General features: G+C 42.1%; 1 protein-coding gene and 1 long non-coding RNA gene across 2 annotated transcripts; one reads left to right on the top strand and one right to left on the bottom strand.

The window, feature by feature from the left end:
• Positions 1-7,502: 7,502 nt before the first annotated feature.
• On the top strand, positions 7,503-17,907 carry LOC127610284 (uncharacterized). Its single transcript, XR_007964800.1, has 4 exons — positions 7,503-7,754; positions 7,846-7,910; positions 14,813-14,941; positions 16,358-17,907. It is a non-coding gene; the product is annotated as an uncharacterized LOC127610284 (long non-coding RNA).
• Positions 11,956-17,360, bottom strand: chst3a (carbohydrate (chondroitin 6) sulfotransferase 3a). The gene is made up of 4 exons (XM_052080208.1): positions 17,227-17,360; positions 13,900-14,032; positions 13,275-13,793; positions 11,956-12,766 (listed from the first exon to the last, which is right to left on the bottom strand). Exons 2-4 carry the CDS (start codon positions 13,977-13,979, stop codon positions 12,070-12,072), a joined length of 1,296 nt encoding a protein of 431 aa, XP_051936168.1. The 5' UTR covers positions 13,980-14,032; positions 17,227-17,360; the 3' UTR covers positions 11,956-12,069.
• Positions 17,908-19,742: the final 1,835 nt, after the last annotated feature.

The raw sequence follows: 19,742 nt of genomic DNA, 5'->3' as shown, positions 1-19,742 counted from the left end.
TTCTTGGCAAAATGACCACAGGCAGCCCAGGAATTTGACGAGAGTTAACACTAGTAGCCCGTTCCCGTACATATATTGTTATAGCCTGAGCGGCCATGATTGAATTTCTGACCTTTTGGAGGAATGAGAACATGAAGGGGCGGGTGGGCCGGTGGGAGGGAGGGAGGGAGGGAGGGAGGGGGTGCATTTCAATTTTTGTTGTGTCATTGACTGCAAAAAAAAGGGGGGAGGGAAGTTTACCCAACTAAATGTTTGAAAATAAAAACTGAAAAATGAAATGCTCTCCATGTAGTGCCAATGTGAGCACCATGCTACAGTATAGGAAATTCAAAAAATAAATATATTGAAATAATTATAATATTATATAATAATATAATGTTCAATTAAATTCGATACTGTATTGAATGCATTTTCACCAAAATATATGAAAATAAACAGTTCGTAGGAATGACTGTTGTCTTCTAAAGTTAAATACAATTGAACTGTGCTGAAACAAAATGTACTGCACGGGATTTTTTTTCCACACACCACCAGGGTGAGCCCTCATAGGATCACTATTCTAGAACTTAAAAGAAGACATATGAGCTATTCGCAATGTTAATATGTCATATTTTCATCACATGAATTGCATTTCTGCAGTAAAATGCTAACTTTTTGGTCTTGGATTAAATGATAAAAATGTGGTCTCCTTATTAGTGTAGTGGTGAGTAGTTTAAGGACAAAAAATAATAATAATCAGCACAAGCTTCCAGGGTCAGGCCAAACTTTTGACTTAAATGAAAGCATGATGATGAAGTCATAGCTCCCAGTATGTCCGCTCACATTAAAAACTGCTGACAGCTGAAGGGGGGAGCGTTGCCACTTTCATGTGGCCCAAATTTTCCCTCCACTGGCCCGATACTGTCGCTCCTCTTTATTCATCACATTTGAATGCTGTGGTCTGGCCTCCCAGACCGAGACAGCCCCCCCCACCTCACCCCATATTTCCTTTTATTTCTTAATTTGACTCCCTGTCTTTTTGAAAGAACACTTTACCCAGAAGCCTCGAAGTGAGGCCTCCGGATGAAGCACCAAGCAGCCCACCCAGGAACAGCACCGGCTCCACATAGATTTGATATTTGCAAATCTCAATTAACGACCGTTAAAGAATCAGCGGGAGGACTTCTTTTTTTTTTAAACATCCTTCCGTATTTTCCTTGTCATAATTATAGCAAACGTAACTGATTAATTTGAAGGTGTCTGTTGATCTTTGATCCTTTGTTCCAACCCGAGTGCTTCATTTCATTTTCTCTGTTATGGACCTCTGCTGCCCCTTCGCGGCTACCTGTGAGAATTGCAAGATCAGCGCTCCAAGAAACTGGTAAGTTACCAATATGAATCCACACGTTTTTTTCTATGTTGCTTGTATTCGTGCTGATAGTTAAGTCTTCCCCCATCTATTATGCGAATTAAATGTTATTATTTCCCTTTACCATCAGTTAGAATGTGATGTGATTTTTTTTGAAGAGTAATGTGTGCTGGTGAGACTCGTAGTCATACAAATGCAGAGGCAACACGAAGCAATTACAGTATATAAGAAAACCACAATTTGAAAAAAAATCGATGTTGAGGATAAGCAGGATATAAAATGGACAGATGGATAAAGACTAAACAAATCCCAAAAAATCACGTCTGCCTACAAAAGTTGGCTTTGATTGCTAAAGTGTATGAGTGCACGCACACGAGCGCGCACTCACACACACGCGTTTAATAATCCCATTAATACTGCTGCTGAACAAGAACAGTTGTCTCAAGGCTCCTTTGTACATTTTTTTTTCAACAGAACCGAATGCCAGAAGAGCATGCCGCGAAGAAATGTGGACTTTATGCCATCTTAATAAATAATTGCGCTTGAGGTCATTTTGGGACAATGCTGCCCTCTAGTGAGATTGTCTTGTAACTAATACATCTTGAATTGAAAACGTTATAGATTCTTACCTTGAAATATGTATATTTGATTTCATACCTATGATTAAAAAAAAAGATTCAGAAAAAGAGTTGTGTTTTGCATTGTTATATTAGTTATGATTCTATCTGTACTGAAGCATGACTATTATAACATTGAATATATCGCTATAAAGAGAGAACAATACAAACGAACATGGTGCTAATAACGCACAATTGACAGTCCTTTTATGACACATTCTAGTCCTTCAGTGATGTAACAATGGCTGTAGTTGTTATGAGAACTTTGGGTGCGTACTTGCGACACTTTTCTTTCAAGTCGGAAATCCCACGCTGTCCTTTGAGATGAGGTGAGGGGTGGGCAGGTGGTGTCGGTTCAAGTATCCCGAGGCATAATTTATGAGAGAGGTTAAAAGTCAAATGAAGACAATGGCCAGCAATTAGATGTTGGTGAATACTGCACTGTGTGACATGAGCTGGCGCTCATTTCTCTCCAGGCTGATTTACCACTTTTCTCACTGTTTAACTACCGTAGTTCAGACTCCTCATGCGACAACTTTCGTAGTATTTTTTATGTTGATTTCTGAATTCAGTTGTCTGTATTTGATCATGATATTTTTTCCAGATTTTTCAATAAAAATATGATTGGAGTGAATATATTGGGTACAGTGTCCCGCTATTCTTTTTTTGTACAATTAATACATGTTATGCTCTCCCTCCTGTTTTTTAATGTAATTTCACTGTTGACAGCTAGAAGGTTGCACATTATTTTGTTTCACACTAAATTTGAAAGTTGAATGAAAATAGATGTTTGAGCTCCGCCTAGTTTTTGGTGAAGTCAATTTAATACCAAACCTCTTCAGTCCTGATTTTTACGCCTACAGAGTTGTTGCTTACCTTTATCATGTACATCAATGGGCACGAGTATCGATGCGTATTGTGGGCAATAGTTTTTTTCTTAACTATATTTTTGTGTGATCCATTGCGTGTGTTTGTATTATTGTTATTATTCATTTGTATTTTTTAGAAATGTGTTTAAAAACCTTACAAATGTAAATGCTTTTTTTTTTAACCATGAATAAGGAGTTTCTAAAAAGATTTTTTTTCCATTTTGCAAATTTCACTGGTGCAGGGGGATTAATCAAAGTACGATTTTATGTAATAGATGTTTTTATTTTTTGGGTACAAAGTAAATAGATTCCCACCACAAGTTACACGAGGTAGCACTTAACGTTGACTCTTTCAAGGGCGTTACAAATGGAGCACCCGAGAGGAAACTAATGCAATATCATTGTATCCTGAGGTGTTAAGTTGCTTTTTGTGAGTATTAGTACATGCACTTAACCTTCAGTCCCTGGCTGTTGCCCCCCTTGGGCTTGTTAGCTAAGAAATACATCTGCCCTTTTCTCTCTTATGCCCAAGTTCCTCCAGAAACACATTAATGGAAACAATGTAGAAGGAAGTGAGAGATAAAGTTGCCGGGGCTTTGTTTATTTGCTGTGTCAACGAGTGAGAGATGACACTGTTTCTATGCAGTAGAGGAGGAAGAATCTGTCCAAGCGTTTCCTCGGGCCAAAAATGTCACTTGAAGAGTCCGAGGAGGATTACTGACAATTGCGGTCAGAACTGAATATCCTGACTTTAGACAATGATTGCAATAAATGCTGAAGCCTGCAAGCCGCAATCGCTGTAGATGGGACACGATGTCTATTACGATAGAGGCCCACTATTTGACTCAACGTAGGCAACAGATATTCCTAAAATATTATTATTGTTGTTCTATATTCAAACCATTCCAATCAAACCTCATCTTAAATATTCTTTTCATCCTTACCCTCGGTTTGCGGCGGTAACTCTAACCCGCAGGCTGTCTGCGACGTGATTGATCACTTGCAGATAAACATCAGATAGAACAGGACAGACATTGATCCCCAGGAGGAAGAGAGAACTTGTCACACACGCACAGAGACATACACAAACCTCTGTGAAGCATCTGTCAAAACAGTACAACGCGGAACTGTATGCGTGTGACTAACGTGCAGACAGCTGTCAGCTCTTTGGGATGCCGCTTGATGAACACGGGGTGTTTCTTCCTGCTTAGTATAAAGTTAAAGAGAAGAATTACTTTATGGAAGTCTATTTTATGGATCTTTGTTGATGTACTGCTAAACCAAGTACCCACAACTCACTATTGAAGGCAGTCATTAAAATATGCTTATTGGAAACATAAAATTATATATTTTTTGAAGGGAACAAAAAAAACTCACTTTAAAAAAAATCCTAAATTTCCGTGTCCAAACAAAATCAAAATTGAAAAATGTCAACATTTTTTTTCATTAATTGAAAATTGTTTTGTTTTTCAAATTCATCATTGGGGGTGACGATTTTGATGGTAACTGGAAATGTGATGTGTAGTTGATCTCGCTTCATCGTTGCCCAATAGTGTGATATCATACCTTTACATAGATTACTAAATAGAAATTAATCATCTGATATTGTGATGGACAGGGGGCTGAACATCCTGCCCTGAGATACACCGAACCGCATAAAATGTTGCTGTGAAGAATCCCTTTTTGGCAATACAGAATAACTGAAAATGTTTCATGAGAATTTTTCAATTCATTCATCTATTTTCGATCCCAAGATGCTGTTCATAGTCACGCCTACTCCAAATGTCAGTCACCAAGTAGGAACTGAACCCACAAGGCTGACATAAAAGTCAGTCAAATGGACCACTAATTGATCAAATTTATTTATAGCGATTTAATTGAAATCAAACTATTGATTCAATCTCTTGTACCTGACCAGGGCCTTCAATACGGCAATATGTCTGTTCCCATCATTAGCCGGGCACACCAAACAATACTTAAGCAAAGGAAGGCAAAGAAAAAGAGAGGTGAACGATCAGTGCCACAAAAGGAGGCCAGCCTCACATCGACAGGAAGAAAAGTATTAGCGCCCTTTGTGGATTTCCCAGTGAGACACTGCCACCGTGTTTTGCTTTTAATTGAAACAGTCACAAGTTACACTGAGCGGCGAATCAAAGGGAAGGTGGTCAGGCTGTGAAGCAACTCTGTAACCCCGATTGTGCGTGCGTGCGTGTGCGTGTGTGTGTATGTGTTGGATTGGGCTGAAGCAAATTTAAGATGGGCACTGAGGAATAGTCACCTGCCTTGAGTTGAAACAATTTACCGTAGAGTTGGCTACATGTATACCCGATACAGCAGTAAGAGCAAGTCGAACCAACAATATCTAATAAAAATGTATGGCGGCCTTTTTTTTTTTTAATCAAGTTGACAATCATAGGTTATTAGTCAGCATCCCTTTATTGTTCTATTTCCAGTTAAACTACCGGTATATCTAATTTACTTTAAAGTGATTTGTCTAAGTTATGACATTATTGGGCCCTTGCCTCTGCCTTTTCAAATGATGTCCAATTCGCTCACGGCCCCGCACAACAGAGACACCTCAGCCAAAGTTCACTGTTCATTACGTTAGCTGGTGGCTAGCTTACAGGCTAACAGGTTGTCAGATGTCGTGAACTGGCAGCGGGGTCATTAGATATGTTAGAGCCTTGCTTGGTGTTTTCTGTGTGTGAGTCCTCATAAAAAAGGGGATACTTAGGGGTAAGTTCACCGTTCATTACGTTAGCTGGTGGCTAGCTTACAGGCTAACAGGTTGTGAGATGTCGTGAACTGGCAGCGGCGTCATTAGATACGTTAGAGCCTTGCTTGGTGTTTTCTGTGTGTGAGTCCTCATAAAAAAGGGGATACGTAGAGGTAAGTTAAGTGTTCATTACGCTAGCTGGTGGCTAGCTTGCAGGCTAACAGGCTTTCGCATAACACAGTTTGGCGGCAGGGTTGTCACACATGCCATTCATTGCCTTGCTTGGTGTTGTCTGTGTGTGAGTCCACATTAAAAGGGACATTTCAGGGAAAGTTGAGTTAATTAAATATAGTGGCGCAAGTTATTCAAATTGTAGCTCTTACAACAGATATTGGCCTACTATCTGATGAGTCTCAAACTTTCACCACTTTGAAGCCTGACTTTTTTTTTTAATTCATTTTAATTTGACAGGCTTGTTAACAACACCTCTCCATGGTGTGTCCAATTTTTTTTCTCACTAGACAGGTTCGGTAAACATCCATAAGAGAAACAAACTGAAATCTCACAAATGAGAGAAATATTGATACCATTGATAGATGGGAACAATATTTTCATTCCATCCCATGACCACCCTGTTATGCGAACCTTGTCTGAAAGTTAATAAGCTTCTCCAATAACAAACCTTTTTGTGTCTCAGCAGCATAACGCAGCTGGAACAAAAGCTCTGGTGGGCTGTCTGCTCTGGAGCTTTGTCATATTTGCTCCCTGGACCTGATCCCCCTGCAGCTTGTTGACCTACGATCAACTCCTCATCTATTATGAAGCAGCGACTGGTCGTCTAATTAAAATTGCAGGATTATTATTTTTCGAGCCACGCGGTTTTGTTTGGGGCGGGCTCGGGAGTTACCTCTCAAGTTCTCTGTGAAGGGGAAAGTCTTTAAAAAGAATGAGCTGGACCTTGAATTATGCAAAGCGAGATTCATAAGGGGAGAAAATTCCAGGCCAGAGGAACTTGAGAAGGTCGGCTCTGTGGCCTGCGTGACAGAGGGTGCCCCGAAGAAGGCGGCTGAGGATAAGGTGACGCCCAGTCGATTCTCTGTGTTTGTTTCAAGGGTTAAAGAGTCACAACATACAGTAGCCCGAGAGGACCACCAGAGGAGCCTGCGGGCTATGAATATAATTAATTATTAATAATAGCAAATGCCCAATATGTTATTTCACAAGGGTGTATCAAACTGACAGCCCTTCGCATGAATCAGCACTGAAGAGTAGCTCTCAGCTTCAAGAAAGTTGGTGACCCCGATAGTAGATGCTCCTCAGCATTAAGCCAGAGGACTAAAAGGCTCGCTATGTGGTTATTTTAAAGACACACATTTTCTTTTGCCTTTCATGTTTTTGTACAAAATCACTATTATGTACACCTTTAGTGAGGAAAACATAAGTAAATGAGAGTCAAAAATGATTGGAATTGTTTTTCAGTCAGTGTCTTTCAATTAAAGAAAATGACTTTTAGCACACTCTTGTGGCAACTTGGAGTTACTGCACAAGGCTTTGCTTTCGGTGCTATTAGACACATTCATTCATTCATTCATTCATCTTCCGAGCCGCTTGATCCTCACTAGGGTCGCGGGGGGTGCTGGAGCCTATCCCAGCTGTCTTCGGGCAGTAGGCGGGGGACACCCTGAATCGGTTGCCAGCCAATCGCAGGGCACACAGAAACGAACAACCATTCGCACTCACACTCACACCTAGGGACAATTTAGAGTGTTCAATCAACCTGCCACGCATGTTTTTGGAATGTAGGAGGAAACCAGAGCACCCGGAGAAAACCCACGCAAGCCCGGGGAGAACATGCAAACTCCACACAGGGAGGCCGGAGCTGGAATCGAACCCGGTACCTCTGCACTGCGAAGCCGACGTGCTAACACTGGACTACCGGGCCGCCCCTATTAGACACATCTTCGGGCATTTCAGAATGCACAAAAACAGTAAATAGGTAGCAATGAAAAACTTAAGACTCATACCGCAAGCTGCCACTCTACTTAGTTTTTGTTGTCTCTCTTATTCATTTCCCCTCTTTAATCTCCCCTCTGTCACAATGACAGAGTGGGCGTGTGTGACAGTGCTGTGATGTCCAGCCCCCCATTGTATTGAATCAAGACGTGCTACTTACACAGGAAGTGGTGAAGACACAAATAATACAGGTGAGTCTCTGGGGGAAATCACCCTGGGGCAACTGCTGCCCACCTGCCACCTAACAATGCTTTTGCCTGTGTGTGTGTATGTATATATCAGGCCCAGGTGTGATGGCTGCCATGGTGGTCAAAGCGGCACTGTCAGATGGATAGCACAAAGCACAGGTAAGGTCATGAATATATGCCCTGTCATGCTAGGCTAAGCGTGGCACGTTGTGCTCATGGTTCACAAGTCTGCTTCAGATTCAGAGTTCAAAGTTGCATGGATTTTCTCTAAGCACTCTGGCTTCCTCCAACATTGCAAAAACACGCATGTTAGGTTCATTGACTAAATTGTCCATGTGTGCCCTGTGCAACGTTGGGCCCAGCCTGGCTGTCATTATTTGCGGATTAGTGCTGCTGGCCTGCACTCGCTTTTCACGTGGACATCTTTTCCACTTCCGTCCCATTGAGCTCAGCACAACAAGAAAGAAGCAGCGTTCGTGGAAACGTATCATGCTGTTAATTAAGCCGCACCCAAAGACGTCGCCGGCCTCACACTGGCAAAAACGTGGCCGCATACAAAACACATAATGTACAGGCATTTCGGCATTCTTGTGGTAAACATTTTACTTGAACTTGGATACACGAATTAACCATGGCAGGCCCAAGAAATAAGACGGCTAAGCACCTGCTGAGGGCGACATGACCACTCGGAGTGTTGTGTATAATCAACCTGAGACTGCTCTTGTAGCGTAATTGTGAAATAATTAGAAACCATACCTGGGTAAAGATGCAAGTGCAATCAGGATGATGTACACAAAACAGCAACAGTACACTGTAACACTGCTGCACTGAGTTTATGGTTGGTGTGTCAATGAATCAATAATTGATTTGAGTTCATTTTGTTTTTCCAAACACAAGGACACCCCCCATTAAAAAAAATAAGATTACAATATATTCAAAAGGTAAAGTTTGAAGCTCGAAATTATTTCCGCACATTTCTTTACTATATTTCCAGACTGAATAATTACTTTCTTATGCCTAATTCAGAGTAATACATTAACAGTGAGAGTGGCCCCGAAATAAAATGTTGCTGTGGGCTCTGCCTCCCTCTGCAGGATCTCTGTAGGTTTGAATTAACTAAACTAGTTTATTATTTAAGTTTTCACGCTTTCCTTCTGGATATATCCGAGAGTCGAATCATTTATTTGTACAGCACATTTCATGTACAATACCATTCAGAGTGCTTTAAATAAATCAATTACATGACAGAAAGAGAACCAAACTCTTTAGACATCACCACAATCACATTAAAATCATATAAATTATTGGATTAAATGATTAAAACAAAGCAGAAGTCTAAAGAAATTACAAGACAGCTCGCAAATGGGAATTAAAACAAGAGGTAGATTCATTCAGTTCGAGATATCCTTGCAAAGGCTGGTAGAGTGGAGCTACACACAAGGCATCTGTCAGCCGGGAAAGCTCAGGAGGCATGTGAGGCCACTCAGTGTTCTCGCCCAACCACAGCATGTATTTACCTTGCAAGTAGGGCGGCCAAGATGATGGAGTATGTACTTCAAAAAAAAGGGTAGGGCTACAATGTGTATGTGTGTGTTTGCCAGAGGTGGAGAACTGAACATGAGCCTTAATTCCCCGTGTGACGCCGAAAATACAGTATGCTACTCATAGAAAGTTAGAAACAGTACTAAGCTTTCGTGTAAAATTACAGGATGCGTTATGTTAACATTTACCGGTAAACTTTGATTTGTAGTTTATGGAGAGAAGTATATGGCAGCAAAAAATCTCAAGTGGCTTGAATATAGCCCCACCGGTTTGCCATGGTACTGACTTACCATTCCGCATCGGGAGGCGCTAGCTAACAGCTAGCTTTTCAAGCTAAAAGGCCTGTGGGGCTTTTATCAACCAGCGGGCTGACCAAGGAATAAAATCCTTGCTTGGGAATTTAAATGACATCACAGAGCATTTGTGTAAATTGTGACTTCCAAGGAATATGTAGTTCGAGATGTTGGCCTTGTTAGCTAGCTAACTGCATGACATAGTGGTAGAAATGGGCCTTGTGATAGAATGCGCCCAAAAACAACTGAATCGCATGCTACAGTCTTTGGCCGTGTGTTTAACAATTATCTTCAAACATTAATAAATATAGAATCCAATCTCTGAAATATCTTTACATTATTTGAGATTTGGGTGGCGTTTAAGTGACACGGAATACAGATGAGGCCTATAGGCGGGGTGGGTGCCAATGCTTCCTGTTTCTTTTGCCTCTCTCTATTTCCGTCCATTGCACAAGCGCGCTCATTGAACGTGCGAGTGCATAAAAGAACACTGTGTGTATATATTTGTTTGTAAAGTAGTCTTGGTTTGAGTAAGCCAGTGTTTCCTTGAGAGCAGGCAGGGCCAAATCATAATTTAGATTTTCTGATGACGATGACTTGAGAGAGCATTTCAGTCACACTTGACCTTTAAGACTTGAACAACATGAGTGCTTATGCTTAAAACGTAATAGCCAAGCGGAGTGATTCGGGCATCCGCGTGAGTCGACTGTATGACTTGTTTCAGGCTTCCTTGTAACTTCACTGTACTCATTTTGTCTTTAAATGCTTCCACATTGACGCCGCGCACCTTGAGACGCACCGGTTGCAATGCTTTCATGTTCACATTTTAAATCATGGAGAGTATAGGTACCTCTCATGTATATCCCTTTTCACTAGCTTAAAAAAAAACTGGCAATTTGAGCTGAGCCTGAGCCAAAAGTGAACACAATGCAGCCATTGATGCTGAGTCACAGTGGATACCTTTATACCTTCAAGAGGGACATGGCACATAGCTTTCACTTCAAGACATAGGCCATGTTTGACTCCTCAAACTTGTCCTTTGGCCTTCCAGATATAAACAGCTCATAAAGGCAGAACACATACTACTGGATTGAATTAAAGTCCCTGTCAAGTGAAAAGAAATGTCTTGAAATGTCTATGTTTCAGCTGTGGAAATATATCTGCTTAAAGCCTCCCGTGGCTGGGATGTATCCCACCGTGCCAATTCGGGGCTTTTCCACACCGTGACAAAAAAGGCACTCTAAAGCAGCCAGGCTAGCCCGAAGTCCTGGTCTACATGCGGACTATCAAGTCTGACTGAGAAAAAAAATGTTTAAAAGTCCCTCCGTTAGCCAATGACCAGTCAACTTTTTCCTCTAGCTAGTTTGCTAGCTAGCTAGCTAGCTCCACATTGAAATTGTGCCAGATAGCAACTGAGGTGGATAAAGGCGCTCAAGTTTGTATATATTGGGGCCGAGGCGACTCATTCTGGGCTACAACTGTGTTAGGGGACCGTGTTTTAGTCTTAAACATTAAAAAAAAAATCTGGGTATGTCAAAAAACTTATTTCTCCACAGCTGAATACTACATAGTGTCCTGCATGATTTCAGCAATTATCTTAGAACATGTGTAGTATATTTACAAAAAAATATCTCTTAATTCACTTCACAGTGTCTCAATACTTTGCAGGCCTTACAGCACAGGTGTCAAACTCTGCTCCTCCAGGGCTTGTAGCCTGCAGGTTTATTGCAAAACACATTTGTCTTCACGCACTCTTGTGCAGACAGCAGTTTATTAAGAAGAAATGCTACAAAAGAAGAAAAGACAGTTTGCAGGAGATAGAAACACTAAATGTATTGTTACTGGAATGATTCCATGAACACTCTTCACACAGTTTTATCCCTTTAACATAATAAACACAATACTTTGAAAAGCTTCCTTTCCCATCGCGTAGACTGAATATCACATGAGGATTTCTCAAAGTGCCATTTGGTTGAGTTCAGCTTTCACTTTACCTGAGTCACAGCCAACAACGTTAAAGCACATTTTGTTTTCTTGGGCACTTCGATCACAGCTTTGTCATAAATCTTCAAAATGAACACACACAAAACATCAGTCAATGTTTAAATATCAGTCACTATCACACACACAAAAAAAGGACATGTTTTGTTCATATGCTAGGTTTAGGCTTGTAACTAGCTTTCCAATAAATACTTCTTTTTGCCAAGCGGCTTTTTCGTGTACAGTCCAAATGTGAGACGTGCATTTTGGTCTGCAAAACCCCACATTTTTACATTTCAATTTTCACAATTTTTGTGCTTTTTGTTTTCGCCTAAGATGGCACAAGATGCCAAATCTCTGTCTAAAGTTGAATCTAATCATCTGTGCGAACAAAGTATGAAAGTGATCCATCACTTTCTACGCCACAGGGCTCAATACCAAGCCCCCACAAATTGCGGGGCTAACATTAAGGCGGGTGTTTCTCAACTACAGCCTGGGGCTATTTAGTGAAATGTCTTGTCCTCGCACAAGCTGACAGACTTATTGACGAGCATCTTTGCATCGTCCACAAACTTGTAGCCAAACAGTTTCATGGTGGGTCCGCACAGTCGCTGCACCGCCTGAGCCAGTGTGAAAGGAATGCTATATCTCCATTTCTCCGCCTGCTCCGACGAGTTCCTTTGGGTGGAGAAGAAGTCGTCGGCGTTCTGCGTGGTTTGGGTGTTCCTCAGGATCCACTCGCGGGCTTCGGGGCTGAACGGAATCCCCGTGAACCTGTACATCTCCTCGACTCTCTCCATGGGGTTGCGAGTGACGTCTTCGTAGCGCATCAACATGTAGCTTTTCCTCAGCCAGCGAGGTTGGCTCAGGCCCAGCTCAGCAGACCTTTTCATGTTGTCGCAGTTCCCCTGTAGCGCCTTCCACTCTTCGTTATTCTCAGGCACCTGACCGTCCTGCACCAAGGACTTCCACGTCTGGTACTTTGTGGAGAAGACCACCATGCGTGATGCTAATATGGCACGCGGATCACGGACCAGCTGGATTATTTTGACATTCAACCGAGGGTCCTCCACCAGAGGCCGCAGCATTTCCAACTGATGGACGCGGACAGTCTTGATGGCTTGGTATTGTTTGGAAAGGCACAACTGCGAAGCGAGGGTCAGGTTGAGTGGACCGCACTGCTGATTTGGACAGCGAAACCTAAAACAAGGGCACACGTTTTAGACAATATTTACTGACGGAAGCGCGGTTAAAATAACACGACGGACCCCCTGAATGACAATTACCATTTGGTTTGTCTCATTCATTCATTCATTCATTCATCTTCCTAACCGCTTGATCCTCACTAGGGTCGCGGGGGGTGCTGGAGCCTATCCCAGCCATCTCCGGGCAGTAGGCGGGGGACACCCTGAATCGGTTGCCAGCCAATCGCAGGGCACACAGAGACGAACAACCATTCGCACTCACACTCACACCTAGGGACAATTTAGAGTGTTCAATCAGCCTGCCATGCATATTTTTGGAATGTGGGAGGAAACCGGAGCACCCGGAGAAAACCCACGCAGGCCCGGGGAGAACATGCAAACTCCACACAGGGAGGCCGGAGCTGGAATCGAACCCGGTAGCTCTGCACTGTGAAGCCCACGTGCTAACCACTGGACTAGCGGGCCGCCTGGTTTGTCTCATTCAGACACAAAATCAACAATACCTCTCAAAAACCTCCTTGACGAAGGGGGTACAGACTTGCTCTTCACACAGTGACAAACTGGAATATCTGCGGAACAGCCACGTGGCCACATGGTCCTGGGGTGGGGGATAGAGGAACTTCTCCAGAAGAGAAAAGTCACACAGGAAGAGGCCCTGGAGTACGTCCCGATAAATTGCCGGCAAGAAACTGCTGTTGTACGTCTTGGTCGGCGTGTATTGTACATGCCACAGAGGTTCGAAGAGGTAGAACATGTTCTTTCCGTGCTGGTTAAAGACTTCGCCCATGAAGGAAGAACCTGATCTTGTGGTGGCCATGAGCAATATGTTCTTACGGCCACCATTTTGAAGTTCTTCCTCACGCCGCTCCTCGGTTTGATTGGTGCGACTCTCTTCGGAAGCATTGACTCGAGACAGCAGCATGTCGAGCGCGGTCAAGTTTTTTGGGGTTGTTTTGCTGTAATCCGGTGACGATTGCGTGGTCAACGGCGGCGTTTGCCTCTGCATCATTTTGTCGGACATCCTGATGACAATAGGTATCGGATATTAGATTAGATGAGAGCGATGGGCTGGCTGAAGGCGATTAGGAAACGAGTCGATTTTTGGGGGGGGATGCGTGTAAGTCTTACCTTGATATGATATTGCTTTCCTTTTCGATGATGACCAACGCCACGATAAAGACGAAGACAACGGCATATTTAATCTTCATTTTCTTTTTTTTAAAGTTCTGGTGTGGCAACTCCAATTCTAAAGGGTGTCATTCTGCACAAAAAAAGGATTGTGTGACAAAGATTAATTAGTTAACACCCATACCACCTTCCTGTGCCGGACTTATCCCCATTTTAGTGGACTGGAGCCTATCCCAAAAAACACCCTGGACTGGTCGCCAGCTAATCACAAGGCTTGGATACATTTCCAAAAGAAATTACGTTTTTGACGAGGGGAAAAGTCGAACAACGTTGGGGTTGCCTCACTGGGCCTGCACGAAAAACAAACCAAAAAAAAACAGCATGCAGAATTATACTTGAAAACAAATCTGCAATATAGCAAATCCGCAATATAGGTAGAGACCACTGTACTAAAATGAATTGCCTATTTACCAAACGGATCATTTTTGACAAACATTTTCAGCCATTTTTGACGTCATAGCTGGCCCGATACTAAACCTCAGAAATGTTACAACAGTTTTCTGACCGAGCGAGTTTTGGAGACTTGGAGAAAGAATACTTAGATGGATGAGGGATTGGGTTGGGGGATCATGGCGGGCGGGTGGGGTGGGATAGGGGGTTAGGGGGGGGGGGTGTCTGGGGGCTTGCGTGCAAACAGGGATGTTTTTCAGCCTGAACTAGAACTCATCCACTGGAACTCATCTGTGTGATTTCAACACACTTAGCGAAATTTCGATGCGCAGGTATTAGAAGTGTTTGCGCTGCATCATGATTGCAGTAAATTGGGACTTTGTGACAATTGTTTTCCATTAGCTATTTTAAAGTAGCATTTTTTTGTTTCTTCTCCCCTAATCGAACTTTTTCTTTTTTGCAGATCTGTTCGACTATATTCTCATAACCCATCATGCCATTTTGGACCCGTTCATGAGCAGGATTAATTTTCACATTTCAAGTATCTCATTAAACACGATTTTCAGGCCCATGTTGGCCGATCGTGTGCTCTGTAAGTAAATATCACCCAATTACCTCAGTTGAATACGTCACGAGCGTCAAAGCGTTAAAAGACCGAGGCACTGGAGCCTGCGCGCTTTTACATATTCAGGAGTTGCTGGAGCGTTTTGGCAAATCGGACTATTTGTTCAAGCAGAAACACCCATCAGTCTGTTTAGGATCTCGCAACAGTTTGCATTAATGGCTGCCTTCACAAGTGGAAACACTCTGAATTCCCACTGGATGGGTGGCTGTTTTTTTTTCTGGGATGTGACTCTAAATCACTAATTGTCACTGGACAGACAAAAACAAAATCAAAACTCAAAATGGGTTTTGAATGTCTTCAAGTCCCCGTAAAATGCATTGTGTTTCTAAATATATTATCATTTGTACATGTTTGAAGATAGTTGCTGAAAATTTTATCTACATTTCATTCAGATTGTTTAGCGTAATGTTTTCCCTGTTAGCCTTAAGCTAACCTAGCTTATTGCTAATCCACTCAGGGACAGTTAAGATTAACTTGCCGTGTATCTTGGGTATGTTGGCACGTTTAGAAGATGTTACAACTGACCTCAAGCTAAATTTGTCTGAATGCAAGGGTACACATTCGGTTTTATTTAAAAACAGTTGGCCAGACAATCCAGCTATATTTGATTAACCTCAGTTTCTTCACAAGTAACACATTGTCCAGGTCAAGCTCTTCAGTCCACCAAGCTTCTTTAACTACTGACCAAGACTCTGCCCCAGCTAACAACCAAAAACCGAAATAGGCAGAATCAAACTTTTTTTTTAATCCTTGGTGAAAGGAGAACGTCTCTTCTTTCATTTGGTAGTTTAATATAGGTATAATCATTGACCACCATATCCTGTGGCTCTTAAAAATGTCAAAAAGCTCAAAATGGCTGGAAGTGAGACCAAAACAAAAAATAAAAAGAGTAAAAAAAATGTTACAATTTTCTTCTGGTCTCCCCATGTTTTTCCCCTTATCATAGAGTATCTGTTCATAGACGATGTGGCGTGTTCTGGTTTTGCGACAGGATATCTTCAACTGGCATTAACTACACTCTCAGTTTCTTCACTGCTATCTCAGTGAGACAATGAGCTATTGTCATTAAGGCTTAGTAGGACCCCCGGAAGGTGAAATGAATTCACCTCCCCCCGCTTGAACAAGGAGGTCGAACAGCAAGATGTTACCAGCGGGGTCTCTAGTGCGAGGCCAATTGAAATCAAGATTTTGTACTAAACACTACTCGATTCATTTGATTCATTATCCCCAATGAAACATTACTGCGATCAGATTACACTTTGGTGGATTTTGGGCCTGATGCTTAATCCGTTGGGTAAATAGCTCAGCGGACTTGTGTTGTTCCCGTGTTTCCGCATATGACGTGTAAAATGTTTTTTTTAATGAGTTTCTACTTTTTAACAGACAAGTCCAAATTCAGAGTCGCACACCTTGAAACATGCCGGGAAACACCGAGAACTACTGAAAGTGATGCAGGTACCCAATTTAGCTCCAGTAATCGCACAAGGCACTTATCCCAAATGTTTCAGAAACCGGAATTTTGACCTGAACCCGTGTATTGACTGCATGTAAACATGGTCATAGATAATTCTACTTGTGGACAGCATTGAGTCTGTATGTAAATGAGGCAGCCAAAGCAATGGGGCGCTCTTTCAAATGCAGGTGCTTTTGTCACAGTGCCACCACTGAAAGTCTTCAAAATGTTTATGTGTGTCTGTAGATATGTATTTGATTTTGCATGTGTGTATACGTATATTTGTGTGTGTTTATAACTATTATATGTATGTGCTCGTGTTTGCGTACAAGCAAGCAAGCAGAGCGTGTGTATGTGTGTGTGTGTGTGTGTGTTTGGCGAAGAGGGATACTGAATAGAAGCATTTCACACATTTCCACACATGTTCTGAATGCGCACTCATGAATGTTTCCGAAAAACATTAAACACTGTCCAACTGAGGCTTTTGTGCTTCAACGACACATCTGTGCAGATGTTTTTGTACACCCCACAACGAAGTCGACGTGCGTGAACGCGACGATATGAGCATGCGCTACCTCCTTTGTCATCGCTGTCACCAACAATCCTCGTAATATTTATTATTTTTTTACTCTGTGCTGTGAATTAGGTGACACTTAACGACCAGGATACGCGCTTCAGGAAGGATGGATCGTAGAATCTTTAAAAAGCGGTAGCGAGGAGCGTACGTTTGAAAAGGGTCCGTTCAGTCGGAAAAATAGCGTGTTAAAATGATCTTCGTTTGTCGATACTATTGACTTACCTTGGCGTTGCGCTCAATCTGTCTGTGTTCGTGGGGGAACCGTCGTCCACGCAGCATCTTGCTGCATTGTCGCCGGCAAGGGCACACTGCCATGATATCGCCTCCACGCGAGGCAGATGAGCAGAACAAAACCATCCACGGAGAGACAAAGTGGGAATAAATTACCATTCATGAAAAAGGAAAAAAACTTAGATTGTGACTAGGACTTTCGAAAAGCTATCCCTAAAGTTCCCTAGTTTAAAAAAAAACTTTTTTTGTTTTGTTTGTGTTTTTCCTCTCTGGTCTAATTCTGTGCACCGACTGAGTGGAGGGCGCACCGACACACGCAAACGCACCACACCAGCCATTGACTACGATTTGGGGGTGACGTCACAAAATTGTGGGATGCCGCGGGTGGGTGAAGTCACGTGACACGCCCCCCAACTTTCCACCGTGTATATACGTTTATGTGGGCGATTTTAATTTTCTCTCTACTCTTTTAATTTTTATTTTTAATCCTTTTTTAGTCTTGATTTCACTGTCTCTGTCAAGCAATGTGGGTTGGCCTGCTGTGGTGAAATACAAATAAAGCTGCCTTGCTTTCCTACAGTGCGATTGTCTTACTACGACTGCTACTGTATTCATACTCGTAATAGATTTTCCCCTGTTCAAATAAAGTCAAACTCACTAATTCAAGTGAAATCAATACAATATCTGAGCTCAATATTATGACGTGCTAATCATTTGTGACCACTAGGGAGTAGCAGTGTACAAGAATGAAAATAAGGCCATGACAGCCTCCGTTTAAAATAATAATAATAAATAATACATTTTATTTGAAAGCGCTTTTCATCTCACTCAAAGACACTTTACAAGAGCATAAAAACACAGGATAAAAATGTGCATTTAAAACAAGCATACATAATTTACAAAAGTTCATTTGGATGAACAAAAGAAAAATTGGTAAAAAAGATTAAAAGGTATTGAAAGCATAGCGGAACAGGTGAGTTTTAGGGATGATTTGAAGGATTGGAGGTCAGTACAGTTGCGGATATGTTGTGGTAGAGCGTTCCAGAGGGTGGGGGCGGTGACAGAGAAGGCTCGGTCCCCCCAGGTTTTGAGCTTGGTCACGGGGGTGGCGAGGAGGTTTGTGTTTGAGGAGCGGAGATTGCGGGAAGGAGTATTGGTAAAAATAGGAGGGTGCCTGATTGTGAAGGGCTTTATAGGTGTCGTTTTCTTCTTAACGTTGGATTAGAACAAAATAATATGGACGTTTATGTTTGCTCCATGCATTTTGGAATTATCACAACATTTAACAGCGTTAAGAATGCTTCTCTAAGCACTTGAATGTGTTGTTCTCCTGAGAAGTTTAGATCATGAGGTCACTTCATTTATGTATTTCTTTATTATAAAGCATCTGTCCTTCAAATAATTCCATACTTGTGTTGTCTGCACTTGAATCTTTTTATTTATTCTCTCGTTGGCTCAAGTTGCAGTGAGGCCTCGTGTTTGTGATTCAATTTGATTACATAGATATCACCAAAATACGTTTAGGCCAAAATCACTTGAGTTCCTGACTATTTGCTGCACAAGTAGTATGTTATATTTTTTGGGATTTGCCTGGAGTTATGACTCAGTGTAGTCACTGTGAGCGTACCCACTGCGGTTTATTAAATCAGTTTCCAAAAAAAAAAAAAAAAAACATCTGTATGACCCCCACAGTACACTCTCTGTGGACAGATTAAAGGAATGACCCAGTTTTGCTGGAGTGGACCAGGACTAAAAGCAAACCTCTGCCCTTGGCCAACCACACTGGAGATTATTAATAATAATCCAAAATGGGCAAAGCTGAATTGGGCATCTTGACGGCAGGTGCTCGGGCAGACAGTGTGATCCTGTGCTCACACAAGTGATGCAAAAACTTGGCCCTTCTTGATACGGACCAAAAAGTAGTGCTTTGTTGCCATCGTGCGGCATTTTCGTTCCGAGGAACAATGTTGAAGTGGGTTGAGGAGCTTTAGATAACATTGTTATGGGACTTTTTCTTAAAGCAATCTGATTTTCAAGTCTTTGCAGTGACCCTCGATGACATAAATTTGGGTTACCAAAACATATTTCTGATCATATGCAATGCATATGGTCTATTTAGATGCCTTTTTTTTTAAACGCAGTATTTTTGTCATGCCATTCGATACATTTGGATTCTCATTTGCTGCAGACGATGCACACGACACAGTTGCGTGTTCCATTTTTGTATCCTATTTATGTTTCTCTAATTTTGATGTGATACTGGTGGAATTAAAAGGTGGATTAAATTGGGTAAGTCCTCACTGAAGGCCCAGGTACCAAATGCACGGCCGGCCGCTGTGTACATTTTGGTGCACTTTGGATTTCACTAATCTGAAATGTTCCTGGCATGTGTTCTCTGCGCTCAACATGTTCTCCTGACACTTTGACGCAGTATTCCAGAGACGTGTAACAGACCAAAGGCCAAACTCATTCTCGATGTCGACATCGCTCCTTGACCACAACCCAAA

The sequence above is a fragment of the Hippocampus zosterae genome, chromosome 11 (assembly GCF_025434085.1).
Source record: "Hippocampus zosterae strain Florida chromosome 11, ASM2543408v3, whole genome shotgun sequence".
In the NCBI taxonomy this organism is placed as follows: Eukaryota; Metazoa; Chordata; class Actinopteri; order Syngnathiformes; family Syngnathidae; genus Hippocampus; species Hippocampus zosterae.
Note: the sequence above shows the minus strand (reverse complement) of the source record. Positions and strands in the feature narration are given on the sequence as shown.

Coding starts and splice junctions, on each gene's coding strand:
- chst3a (XM_052080208.1), bottom strand. CDS start 13,979: ATGAAGATTAAATATGCCGTTGTCTTCGTCTTTATCGTGGCGTTGGTC. Junction 13,794..13,899: donor GAAAGCAATATCATATCAAG/GTAAGACTTACA, acceptor TATTGTCATCAG/GATGTCCGACAAAATGATGC. Junction 12,767..13,274: donor GTCAAGGAGGTTTTTGAGAG/GTATTGTTGATT, acceptor CCCTTGTTTTAG/GTTTCGCTGTCCAAATCAGC.